General features: G+C 30.9%; 1 protein-coding gene across 3 annotated transcripts in view; it reads left to right on the forward strand.

Annotated features, from left to right (window-relative positions):
* The first annotated feature begins 1096 nt into the window (after positions 1–1096).
* Positions 1097–13890, forward strand: part of LOC106677975 (4'-phosphopantetheine phosphatase) — a 21202-nt gene continuing 8408 nt past the window's right edge. The window contains exons 1-11 of one of the 3 annotated variants that reach the window (XM_014416213.3): positions 1097–1289; positions 1435–1526; positions 1605–1801; positions 4915–5098; positions 5310–5402; positions 6313–6475; positions 7739–7857; positions 8243–8405; positions 8485–8683; positions 9785–9937; positions 12272–12359. In XM_014416213.3, the coding sequence (XP_014271699.1) occupies positions 1193–1289; positions 1435–1526; positions 1605–1801; positions 4915–5098; positions 5310–5402; positions 6313–6475; positions 7739–7857; positions 8243–8405; positions 8485–8683; positions 9785–9937; positions 12272–12359 (1548 nt within the window). In that variant the 5' untranslated portion in view covers positions 1097–1192. Of the gene's footprint in view, positions 1290–1434; positions 1527–1604; positions 1802–4883; positions 5099–5309; positions 5403–6312; positions 6476–7738; positions 7858–8242; positions 8406–8484; positions 8684–9784; positions 9938–12271; positions 12360–13890 lie in introns of those variants that run through there. The other 2 variants (XM_014416214.3, XM_014416215.2) reach the window with 2 other exon arrangements.

Consider the following 13890-nt stretch of genomic DNA (forward strand, 5'->3'; position numbering starts at 1 on the left):
ATTGATTTAGTACATGAGAAGATCAAATGATTAAGCCAATGAGAAGGGGATGTGAGGAGCGCAAGTGCTATATAAACATAACCTGATTCCGGGGGCGGCTCAAACAAAACTACTCCACAGGCGGCAAGTAGATTTTACCACGAAATCTAGTTGGTGAAGTCAAGCTAATTATATTTTAACTTATGAAAACGGAACACTAATTCTTTAATAATGATCCTTGATTTTTTTTTTCCCGACTAATTAAGTTCTTACTTTAAAAAAATAATTGGTTCATGCGTATATAGAAAATATAATTTTACGGTGTGGACTAAGTAAAATGTATCAACTAACTAAATAAGGACAAGGTAAAGACTAAGTGAGGAACGGAAAAAGGCATGTGAATTGGCGCACATTATCGTATTGAAGACGACAGACTTTTTCTTTTGGTAATGACAAATAAACCTTGGTCCACACGTTTTTTATTTATTTTTTTCGTAAATTAAATATTTAGACCCTAAACTTCAGGTATATTAAATTCAAGGTTAAACTCTATTGGAATTTCATAATATACCACAAGTCCAGAGCAAAAGTCGTATGCCTCCTTGAAAACTTGTCTACAAAATATTGGGACTGTTCTGATATTTTTAAGCTTAGGCAACTACCCAAATCGGTCAATACTGACATTTTCATTGTTTCGTTGAGTGTTGTAATAAATATTCATTTTATTAAACGGTTTTGGGGAAAGGAATTGTAAAAGTTAAATTTGGTAGACTTGATACTATAATGGCAAAAAATCTGAGAACAACCCCTACGAACTTTTTTTTTTATTCCATGGTTAATAATTTAAAATAATAAATATTGTTTCTCTTCGGAGGTTAACTAAGAACAAAAAAAGCATTTTTAGGCATTTCGTGACCATTTCGCTCCCCCCCCCTCTAGTTACGTTGCTGCCTAGCTTTATTCTACTCGCGTGTGAAATCTCTTTATTGAAAAATCACTTTATTAACATACTACTAGTTTAAAAAAATCATTTAATTTTAGAGTCTATGTAAATATTTAAATTCGATTGCATAATCGAGTTTTTAATTGTTTTATTTACTCAGGGTGGGGATTATGAAAGATAGGACAGTACAGCTGGTATATGTAATCAGTTTCAGGTGAATGCTGTCAGTGTTTGTGTGTTTGATTGTCATGTTATTTTAGTTACTACAGAATGGATAAGAAGGGTGCACCTAAGAGCATTAAGTTGCCTGAAGCTATCAAGGTGTTTCGAAACTTAACCAATGCCAAACGTTTTGCCATAGATATTGGTATGTATATATCTTGGTTTTATTAACTTTCATCGTTCAATAGATATTGGAATCTGTCTTAATTATTGTGATTTAATTTAAAATCGCATGTATTAGAAATGAATGAATGAGATACTTATTGTTAACTTCATTTTTAATTCTTTAGGTGGTTCTCTTACAAAAATTGCTTACTATTCAACACTTTCTTACAGGCGAGCGAATTATTACTTGGATAAGGAAGCTTCTTCTTCTTCTGATGTAATATTCTTTATCTCTTTTTTGTACTGCTATTGAAACTCAAAATCATTTCTTTAAATTATAAATGTTTTTTTTCAGGATCATAGTTATGAAGTCTCAGAAACTGCAAGGCTCCATTTTGTCAAATTTGAGACTAAATACATAGAGCAATGTCTCGACTTTATCAAATCTAATCTAGTTGGTTCTAGAGAATCAATGGCTGGAAAAATTATCAAAGCAACTGGCGGAGGTGCATTCAAACATGCCAACCTCATTCAAGAGAAACTTGGACTCAAGTAAGAAAACTAATAAGTTATCTAATATTAAAATGCCCTTATCTCAAGTATTACTCTCATATAGCTTGGGAAAAGATTTTATATTATTTGCTCAAGGCTCACTCTGAATGGAGGGTGGGCGTGTTCGCACTTACCCATAATGAGTAAATGGTGGACTATTATGGTCGATTATAACCTTACTCCATCAATCAGAGTTTAAATTCAGTAATTTATAAAAATCAAACATTATTTGATGATTTTTATTAAAAGTCATTTTTATTTTTGATCATAAGTTGAAAAAAAAAAATCATATCCCGATGATTATTTGGGAATAAAAATTTTATAATTAATATTAATAATAATTTTTTTGTAATACTTTTTTAAATCAGAAATATACATTTTTTTAGTTATCTCCATGATATATTTTTAGTCTACAGTAGTAGATAGAGAATATTGTTATCAACTGTTAGGAATAGATAATATTTATTTCCAAAATCCATTAGTAATTTTGGCTTACAAAAAATCTATAAAAATAAAAACTGCCTCACTACATTAGAATGGAAGTGTTCAGTTTCAAAATCAAAATTTTTTTCAACTGTCCATGAGAACCGGGAACGTAAATCGCTAAAGATATACTTCACTTCTGAAAACACCCTATCAGCATTAACGTGCATAGCAGGTGACGTTTGCACAATTAAAGCGATTTCAGAAAGCCAAAGCCCTTTGTATATAATGATATGCATCAATTTTGAAAAAAAAATACATTTCAAAAATAAGCAAAAAATAATCTATAAATATTCATATTAAAATATTAATTATTCTGTAAATAATGATTTTTATTTTAATCACAAATTAAACATTATTATTTATGTAATATATCTTTCAATGAGTGACCAGTATTTTTAATTGAATCAATAAAAACATCAAAGATCAATTTAAATATTTTATCAATTAAAATCAAACATGATTTCAAAATTAGAAATCAAACATTATAATTATTATATGATTTTTTGGAAAAAAAATTATTTCAAACCCTGCTATCAAGTGAATCCTATTTATGTTATTTAGACCGGCCCTCAACTGAAGAGTATTTTATGATGTTTATCCCTTTAGAGTGAGCATTAAGGGGGAAGCTGGCAACTGTACTAATTTCAGCAGTAATATTATGAAATAGATTATAATGAAGATAATAGAACATTATATACAAATGAGTACACGCCCATCCTCCAGTTCAAATGACTCTTGTTTAATGTTACTGTTTATATTCCTTGGTAAATCTTTCTTTTGTTATAATTATTTGAACCCTTGATTTGAATATTTTGTCTCCTGGTTTTCTCAGGCTATATTTATCCTAAAACCTATATTATAATGTATTTAGTCTATTTTATTTATAAGGAAGTTTGTTTTCTCTGCTGAAAAAAAAAATATTGTAGTCAATTTTGTTTATATATCTTGTTTATAAACAAAATTTAAACAGGAAATTGGTAAATGAATTTATATACATTAAATATACACCAACTTATATTACAAGTTTACACAATGCGTTGACCCATGCCTTAAGGTCACATTATGTTAAAAATGAATAATTCATTATGCATTTTCACCTTGATGAATTTTTTTTGTAACTTTTCCTTCTTTGATGTTTTTTTAGTCTGGAAAACATTAATGTCCCTATTGTTATAGCTCCCAAAATTTACTTTTCAATAAATTTAAAAAGAAAACTGTCATTTTAACTGTGTTTACCTATTTAAGTTACATAATTTTATCTAATTCACGATGTTCTTTTAGGATATCTTCCTCTAGACCAAAATTATTTTCAGTCTTTTTTTTTTTTAATAAACTTTAAAAAAAAGGAAAATAAAATAATCTATTGAAGATGGCTGATTTCAACAGTGTCTATTTATTTTTTCATAGTGAAAAGGCACTGAAATGTATCCTATTTACCTGAACTTGAATAAATTATTATTATTCATGTTCAGTTTAAGAGAATACTATTTGAGGTAGTAATAAAGTTACTGGGAGTAATTTACTAACTTTTTAAAGATTATAAATTTAGTCAACAATGCATTGCAAATAAACTATGAATTACAATAAAGACCATCTTATAAATTTAGAATTATTGAGGTATCAATATTGATATTAAATACATCTGTTAAGCCTTAAGTAAAGATTTACAATTAAAATTTGATTATAATATATTTTCACGAGAAAATATTTTCATTTTCTAGTACTTCCTTATGAAGTACTCAACCCCTGAACCTTTATGGTTGTAGTAGTACAGCATTTTAATTTTCAATGTGTAATTTTTTACCAATCTATCTGTTTGAGATTCCCTGGAGTCCTAAAAATGATTTTTTCACATGGACAGTAAATTAAATTATTTACTAAATAAAAAAAAAAAAGTTTTAAATTAGACCAGTTTTTAGCAAAGATATGACATATTGAAGATTTTATTCACATTTTAGAGGTATTTTGTTCAGTTTTTCATGAAAATCCATTAAATTTTGGTTTATTAATTTTTTGATTAATTCATCATCTATATATCTCCTGGAAGATTCATCAGTAAAGAAAAGAAAATTGTCAAATAAGACAAACTAAAAAAAATATTGTATAATACAATGTTTATCATTCAATTATTAGTGTAGATATTATAATACAGGAATTATTATATTGGTATTAGCTGGCAGAGTTGTGTGAAAGGACATGCTAGGCATCTTAGAATGTTGTTTTTTTTTAATTTTTGAAGTGACACTTGTAAAGTATCAGCCTTAGCTTTGTGTCAGAGCTAGGGAATGAAAAAATAAGAATTATATGTTATATAACTAGATAATAATTAATAATTAATAATGAAGTTTAAAGTGAGAAGGAAATTTGCCTCAATGAGGATTATTACAGTAAAATAAAATCATTTAAATTTAGATGGTCGATTATTCTTAAAAAGTTGTATAACTGAAATAGTACCAAAATTAGAGAATGACCCATAGTTATAATATACTTTTTAATAATGATTCCACTTTTTGGATACTTTATTCTTATTTATAAGTTGTTATATATCTTCAGATTTAATTTATGTCATTTCTGACAAAATGTTATCAAATACTAGGCGAAATACTATCATCTGTTCATTGGTTAAGGGTAGAAAAGGAAGATGAAATGAGTTGCCTGATAAAAGGATGCAATTTTCTTCTGAAAAATATCTCGGATGAAGCTTTTACTTTCCATCGCCATGCTAATCCTGAGTACGAGTTTCAGCTAGCTGATCCTAACATATTCCCGTACATGTTGGTTAATATTGGATCGGGAGTAAGCATTCTTAAGGTCTGGTAAAAAAAAGAAATTTTAATTTTATTTTCTCTATCTGATTAGTAAATACTGGATAGCATCAATTGTATTCTATTTTTCATTCAATTAACTTTTTTAAATAAGAGTATTTAAGATGTATTTCGAACTTTATTTCATTTTATTATTTATCTGAACTTTTTCTGTATTGTGGTTTATAGCTTTTTGGACTTTGTTTATTGAATTGCAGGTGGAATCTGAAGACAAGTATGAAAGAATTGGAGGTACAGCCACTGGAGGGGGTACCTTTTGGGGTTTAGGTTCGCTCCTGACCAATGCAAAGGTTATTTTATCATATTCACTAGTTAACTGAAGAACTTCCTCTAAAAAGGTTATTACTGACATGTTGTCAAACTGTTCAGGGATAAGAAAAAAACTGTCTTACTTTTAACCCAATTTACATTTTTTCAGTTTTGGTGCCTAAGAGCCATCTTTAAGGATAAGGACTAAGTCATTGATAGCACCAGTCAAATAAGGTCTTAATAAAGCTTTTAATGATGAAATATCTTTTCTTTTTTTTAATTTTGCATGTATAATCTTTTTAGAGGTAGCCTTTCAACTAATAAAAGTGAGGATGGTGTTGGGTACATTAATTTAGTTTTGTTTATTTCTAATTTTGTTCAATATGAAATTATTTATGGTTACTAAACTTATCTTTGGTTTAATGGTTATCATCTCTTATTATAAAGCTTGGAGTCCTTAAATATGAATATGAAGAAAATATTTTAATAACTTGTGTGAAGTACTTGTTGTTTTTAGTTTTCTGGCTTGTAGTGAATTTTTTTTTACATACTAGATAGTTTAGGGGATTTTCATATTCTGTCTATTAACTACTGTCTAATTATATAGTAACAGACAATCTGAAATAATGTTCATTGCTTATAATTTTTATGGTCTTACAGTCCTGATGAAAATATTGTAAGTAAAGAATATCTAACTTAAATTAGTGAATATTTCCAGCTCAATTCCTTATTATTTTGCTTTGAATTGTTGGTTGAGGATAATTTGGTTAATTATGTATAAAGAAAAAACCTTACTGTTTCTGTATTATTATATCTTTACTCATGACTGTTACTAATCTTGGATAGATCTAGTTCCTGCTGTAGGAATAACAAATGTAATTTATCCTGTTTTTAAAACCATTTTTAGTGTGTGATCTATAAAATTATTCCATAGCCTATTGGTATGTACAGGGTTTTGATGAACTACTTGACCTTGCAGAAGTAGGAGACCACAGGAACACTGATTTGCTAGTAGGTGATATATACGGGGGTGATTACCGATCCCTTGGACTTGACAGTGATCTCATAGCCTCATCGTTTGGGAAAGTTTGTGATGCATCCAGACGTGGTAAAAGTGAGTTTACTAATAATTATTCAAAATAAAACTTTTTTTTTTAGTATGTGACTTTGTGGCCAAATTATATTTATTCCTACTAACATTTTACTTGCTGTTTTCACATTAATGAATAGTTTCTTCATGATCTGTGTGACCTTGATATGTATATTGCTATATATTGAAAATAGTGGGTTGAAAAGGAATTTAGTTTAATTAAATATAAATGCAAAGTATTAATAATTATTATCGCCGACTCAAAGGTATAGATAATCAAACCTTTTAGGATCATTGACGGCATAGACCCAGTCCTAAATAAAAATTAATACCTGTTGGGTTGAGGTATACTGTACCTTGGTATAGTGGCAACGGACCTCCCCTAGCACTTAACTCTGACCCTTAAGAGGAGATCAAATAATACTGAAAATCAAAAGATCCCGGCTCTATTTTTCCTAGGAGTATAGGTCTCCTCCCTCTTAAGGTAATCACTCCATGAAATTAAAATTGGCTTGAAAGAAATCCAAGAAAATAGAGGTGAGAAAACTATGCTGTTTGGGAGAAGAAACAAAGCATATAATGAATTACATTTTGCATACCATGGCAGGGGGTTCTGTGGTATCTATCCCTTAATTATATAAATATACAATGTTCCTCTAAGAGCAGTACATCTATTCCCATAAGGAACCGAGAGAAAAATATCCATAGATTGGTAAAAGAAGGGCCAATATCCATTTTACTCATTTTGAGAAAAAGTTGTTTCAGTACACATTGGCCTTTTTTTATTCTATTGTAGATTTGACATTGCCCCTTTAAAAAAGTCTCCAACTTTTTTTTTATCTAGTCAGATTAAGACATTGACCTTAATTATCGTCACATTTTTCATTTTCGAATTAACAAATGGCATAAACACAAAATTGGTTTAGTTGGTCATTGGCCCTTCTATTAACAAGGTATATTATATATTATACAAGCTATATTATTATATAGTGTAATACAATTCATAATTATATAATAAATGCGGTTTCTGGAACTCCCCACCTGCCTTAAAAAAGTTAATAGCCTGAAACATGGCAATATATATTTGAACAGAGCACTCTCTGAAATATATCAGAATGTCCTGGAATGGACTATCACAGTTCAGAAAAATCGTTATTAACAAACGAAAAAGTTGTGCGCACATGTAGCATGTTTTTTTTATGGCACAATAAACCATGCTCCTTTTTAGGTCTATAAAAACATATATGTTGTTATTAAAATATCTGATAAAACTAATTTAAATTGTAGATTGTTTTCCAGAAATGTCCTATAAAGAAGCTGATTTGGCTAGAAGTTTGTTATTCACCATCAGTAATGATATCGGTCAAATAGCATCATTATATGCAATGAGTCACAATTTAAATAAAGTAAGATTCTTTAAATTAATATTTTATTACGATAGACCATTCATTTTACTTCCAATTCTTCCTAATAGAGGGAGTCCTCTTCCAATAACTGTTGTATATAAAACAGAGGCCAAACTTTAATATTGTTTACTTAATACTACTAACATACTTGTGAATATTAATTATGCCAATCACTGAAACAATTAAAATTTTTAGTAATTTATATTATTAAAATTTAAAGAAGAAAGTTTTTTTTTTTTTTTAGGCCATAACTATATGAATAAAGGAATAATTGTTATTTGAGATAAAATCATATTCATTTTATATTAGATAGTGGGTATTTAAAATAGGTTTTTTTTTTCTTCTAGATTGATTATTTATTGTATTGTTTTATAACGTATTCCAGGTATACTTTGGAGGTTATTTTTTGAGGAACCACCCATTAAGTATGCACACTGTATCTTATTCAATTAATTACTGGTCTAAAGGAACTGTTCAGAGTTTATTCCTTAGACATGAAGGTTATTTAGGTGCCATCGGTGCATTTCTTAAAGGAGCTGAGATGTGCGGTAATGTTAATGTTGGTAAATTAAAGCTGCTTTAGGTTGTCATTTACTACCTAGTTCAATTTTCTTTTTGTCTTTGCAGGTGAAAACTATTCTTGGCAAGAAAACTACGCTGGTAGTTCAGGTTTAGAGCAAGTTCCATCGTCATGGTTGAATAGTACAGTGCCAGTTGCCCAGTTGGAGCTAGATAGGTGGGGGTCTCCCCTGGCCTATTGTCCCCTTCTTGCCGGAACAGATTACATTCCTGACACGGTTGATCTTAATGCTGACCACCAAGCTAGGTATTGTTTTAATTTTTCACTCTGTTTTATCTTCATGACACCATTCCAAATTCAAAATGATTAACTCGGAGAGTAATTATTTTTTGAAATTAGTTTGCATTATTTTGGTACATATATTTTATATATGTTTATTTTGCTACATACATATTTGAAAGATATTCTTTAGGATATGTAGAATACTTTAAAACTGCAGGATAACTTGCTTATAAGAAACTCAGTGCAAGATCTTAGGTATTGGAGCTTGCATTAGGAGGAAAAGTTTGTCACCCGAGTAAATATGTAATTTACTTATATATTGCTAATATACATAGCTTATAATAATATATATTAGTATACATTAGTAAATATACTAATATTTACCCAACATTGAGAACAAACACATTGCTAATAAGAAACAATAACCATCTGGGTTTATTCGAATATCTATGTTTGTAGAAGAGGGAGAAGAAGATACCCTGAGAGCTTATATACAGGTTGACTCTTATGTCACAACCAGCTAAATCCCAAATAATAGTGACTTTGTTCAGAATAGCTTGTTAATGAACTATAATGATGGCGAAGGGAATGAAGTTGAGGATGATGAAATGATACTAAAACCAATTAACCTCAGTGGAGGAGCTATTATTTGTCCGAAAGCCTTTTTAAAAAAAAAAACTCGAACAGTTTAAAAAAATTATTGAACAAGAATATCTTTTCCACCAAATGCAAAAGAAGAAAATAAAAACTGTGTACTTTATAAATAAATAAATTCTTAAACAGATATGTATATATTTATTTAAAGTGTTAAATATAATAAATACTGTTATTTATTTATTATTCAAAACTCCTATTAAGTACTATGTATTTACTATCCCTGCATAGAGATGCCAGATTAGAAAGACAGAGAGTTTCAGCTTGGTTTAGAGAAAACTAAGTTATTAGAAGCAAACTTGCTCATTCCCTTCATGTTTCTTATAACCAAATTATTTTGTATTACAGTTGACTGATGATTAATTGTTTCATTGCTAGTGGTCAATATTGAAAAATACCAATTTTTTAATTAAATTTTATTAATCTATCAACCATTGTTATAATTTTTTAAAAATGAATCTTTATTCACAGAGATTATTGGCTCAACTGTTTTGAAGAATCTATTGACAAATTCGTAAATGCTGCTATAGCTAGTCAAGCTGATAGTGAGACAGCTGTAGAAAGAGCTACTCAGTTTAAGGAGAAGTATATCAGACGTCTTCACCAGTTCAGGAAGCAGCCTTTGTAAGTTGATTAGTTTTAGATTTAAAATTATCTAAGTGTTTTTGGAATGTGCACGTTTTTTGTTATAAAACTTGAATGAAAATTCCTAATGATCTTGTGGCAATGTACTTATTACTACATTTTAAAATTAGCTATAACTAGGAATTGGCCTCTTTCCTCATCCTCCTCACTCTGAGAACAACTTTTCTTTTCTTCCCTTTAAAAAATTTGCTTATCATAAGTATTGGTTGATGTTACAGTGGTCTGAAGGGGAGATCCTAGCACCTAAAATAATTAGAGGGAAATCTTCACCTCCCATTCTGGCCTCAATATCCCATGGAGCTCATCTTATCCTACCTTGAAGACATTCCCTAATAGAGTGTAGGACATTCTCTTAAAAAATTTACTTGTATTGTGTGCATTGTCACTACCACTCTGATTCCTAGTTTTGGCTACCATTTGTAGCATGTATCCATGGTGGTTTGTAGCGTGTATCCATGCCAGCGAAAATTTCCTCTAATTATTTTGGATGTTATAATCTCCCCTTGACATTTTCAGGTCGTCATGCATCGGCTAATACTCATTGTAGCTAATGGTTTTAAAAGTAATATAAGAAAGGCCATACTTGGAGAAGGGTAGTGGTAGGCCCATGCAGATTTCTGATTTTGGTGACCAGCTATATTTAATTTAGCTTGGCATAAGTAAATTTTTTCCAAAACCTCTATGCTCGCTATGAATAAATTTTGTCAAGGTTAAGTAAGGGGATTTCCAATCATGGAATATTGAGATATCTCATCCTTCATCACCTTATGTAACACTGCGGTGAGGAACAGAAAATACTGGCTGAGCAGACAGGGTTATCGTCCAATCAGCCTCCTCTCTCATATGAGCAAGATATTTGAGAAGTTAATCCTTCACCATCTTATGGAACACTGCAGTGAGAAATCGATAATACCGCCTGAGCAGACAGGGTTCCAGCGAGGGGTCGCATATGACCACTATCTGGCCAAACTCCAATCTCATACCCTGGGACATATGCATATGAACAGACCGACGGCTTTCATTTCGCTTGACTGTAGCCAGGCTTTCGAGTGTCTCTCCCATCTGCTTCTAATCCGCTGACTGGAGGAATTCAAGTTTCCCGCCACCCTATGCCGACTGATTGGAAACTATCTCAGCGGAATGTCGTTCGTTTTACGGGTTAGTGAGATATTTTCGACTCCTGTCCCTACCACCTGCAGAGTACCTCAGGGCTCGGTGCTGTGACCAATACTGTTGGTGCTATTCACAGCTCCTGTAGTATCAATCCAGCATCTGAAGGGAGTGGTTGCTGTCTATGCGGACGACCAGCATCTACGCCTCCAGCATCAATACCCCAACTCTCACCCATCCTCAAGAAGCAGCAAACACCATCACCACTGAGCACAAGCTTATTGGGATAAAGGTGACCCCTGTTAAGACAGATGTAATAGTGATGTCGTTCCAGAAAGGAAAGAAACCACTGCCTACCCACTTCAAGATATATGAGATATATCCGCTCTGGTTATAGCTTTACAGTGATTACCAGGCCATGTTGGCAGAAATGGTAATAAACAAGTTGACAAGTTGGCTAACCTCGGTTGTGCAGAGAACCAACCTGTTCAACCACTTTCCTATAGAACAGTAAAATAAATGATAAGTTCTTATTGTAAGGACAGGACAAGCACTAGACACAAAGATCAAGCAGAAGGAAAGAAGTGGGAGAGCCTACTGCTTAAGGATAAACAAATCCCCGGCAATCTTAGCTGAGCTGAGGGAGTGGCTTGTTTTTGCCTAGTAACAGGACATGATCTGCTCCAAAAACACCTCCATCGAATTGGCCTCGTAGATTCACCGAAACGTCCTCTATGCAATATGGGAGGCATGGATAGAGACCATCTTTTAACGCATTTTGGTCTGGAAGATATTCATCAGAATGCGGACCAACTAAAAGAAAAAGTAAAGTTGTATCGGACTGCGAGAGGAAAAATGGTGTAATAGCCCACTTCCTGTGCCGTAGGAAAAAAAAAAAAATTTCATCATCATTGTCCCTTTATGAAAAGACTTGTGGGGCTCTTAAACATAAAGACCCCGCCTGCAACCTAGTGGAAATCTGACCAGATTGCAATACCTTTTCATCCTAGCCACCTTCGGTGGTAACAAGGAAAGTAAAAAGTCAACATATTTTAATTCTAACTCCATAATTTCCTAGATTTTATCCCTGGTCAGCAAAATTTTAATAATTTCTAAACCAAAATAATTTTTGAGATGAGAACATTAATCTAGGTTTTTATATTTATATATTAGATTGTTTTGTTTGATTTAATTTGTTTGCAGCTCCTATGGTAATCTGACTGTACGAAGTTTGCTGGATACTATTCAGCACTATATGAGGGAATTTGATTTTCCAGATCCTTATATATCCGTATGTTACTTTCGTTATTTCATTTACTTTTATGGTAGCTTTAAAATTTCATATAAAAGAATGATATAAGTTTAATTAATGTTTTGTGCAATTCTCTCTCTTTTATTATACCTATTCTTACCTACATCTGCATCATAGTAGTTTCTGTTGAATTGTTTTAAAAAAATATTATGTTAATGACGTAAGGTGGAATGGTAATTGGTTACACTTTTTATGAAACAAACTTGAAATTATGAGCTTGTTACTTAAGATTTGGTAATAAGCTAAAAATAATTTAGTTAAAGTTCTTTTAAATTTTATTTTATTGGTCAGACCTATCTTTTCTTGATTCTTGATTGCCCTTTTATAATTTAAGAATGATCCAAGTCCATTATCTCAAATATGGCCTAGTATAAAAAATCACCTTCCAGAAATTTATTTCTTTTCAATCCTTTAATTTTTTTGTATGTAAAATAAAAAATCGTGTGTATTAAGAATATATTTGTATGAGCTAGAAGAATTTATTTTTATTTATTTATAGTCAGAGTAATTAGTATTGGTACACCTATTTTGAAAAAAAATATTGCTTTTATATTCAGGGAGTAAAAATAAATAAAACTCTTAAGTATAAACATCAACTCTTTTATAAAACAAAACATATTTATATATAAATAAATAAATCTTAACTTATAAATCAAATTGAGTTGAATCGATTTTAGTCGAGTCTTGTTCTACAAAAATGTAGATATATATTGTATTTTATCCTCTTTGTGTTTGTTTATTCAGAAATTAAGGCGTAAAGCCTACCGATCATCAACGACAATATTTTATTCTTGTATACAATATCCTCTTTTTGAATAAATGCTTATTTTTTAGGTTTAAAGGGTTTTTAATATGTTTTTATTATATGTATCATTTCAATATTGTTCATTTGCTTTGTTAAAACAAAAAGTAAGCTAACCAATTTTGTTCAATCAAACATAGAGTGGAAACATCATTAAATAAAGCCAAGATGGCGGTGCCATTCTGAAGTGTGTAAAATGCCATGTTGATACCATCAAGATTTGTAATTACAGTACATTCAAGAAAAAATAGAAGTTGATAGTAAATGTTAAAGAATAATATTCAGAAAGGAAATGATATGCTAAAACCCAAAACTGTTGCGCTGTAATCGATGTTTACATGGAACATCTAGACCAAGCTTTAGTCCAAGTTAGACTTCACTTGATGTTTAAATGTAGGAAAGATAGGACGTATCCTGGAGGCAGGAGGTCTGAACATCCTTTTGTCTCCCTCAGTGGGACATCTAGAATCATCCAAAAAGTTAAAAGTAACTCTATGTTTTGGATCGCCAGGATGAGATGTGTTGAAAACTATAGGAGGACCAACTGCTTTGTTAAAAGAAAGTGTTATTTTGTGAAATAGAACTCATCAAAAATCATCAGTCATCATAAAAGAGCATAAAGTGGTTAGTGTTGCTCAACATACCAGGTCATTCAAAAAGTCCTGTCGTTTTTTTGGGGGAAATTATAAATAAATAAATATTTTCAAA

This window comes from Halyomorpha halys, unplaced genomic scaffold, assembly GCF_000696795.3.
Source record: "Halyomorpha halys isolate HHAL.00 unplaced genomic scaffold, Hhal_1.1 Scaffold116.1, whole genome shotgun sequence".
Lineage (NCBI taxonomy): Eukaryota > Metazoa > Arthropoda > Insecta > Hemiptera > Pentatomidae > Halyomorpha > Halyomorpha halys.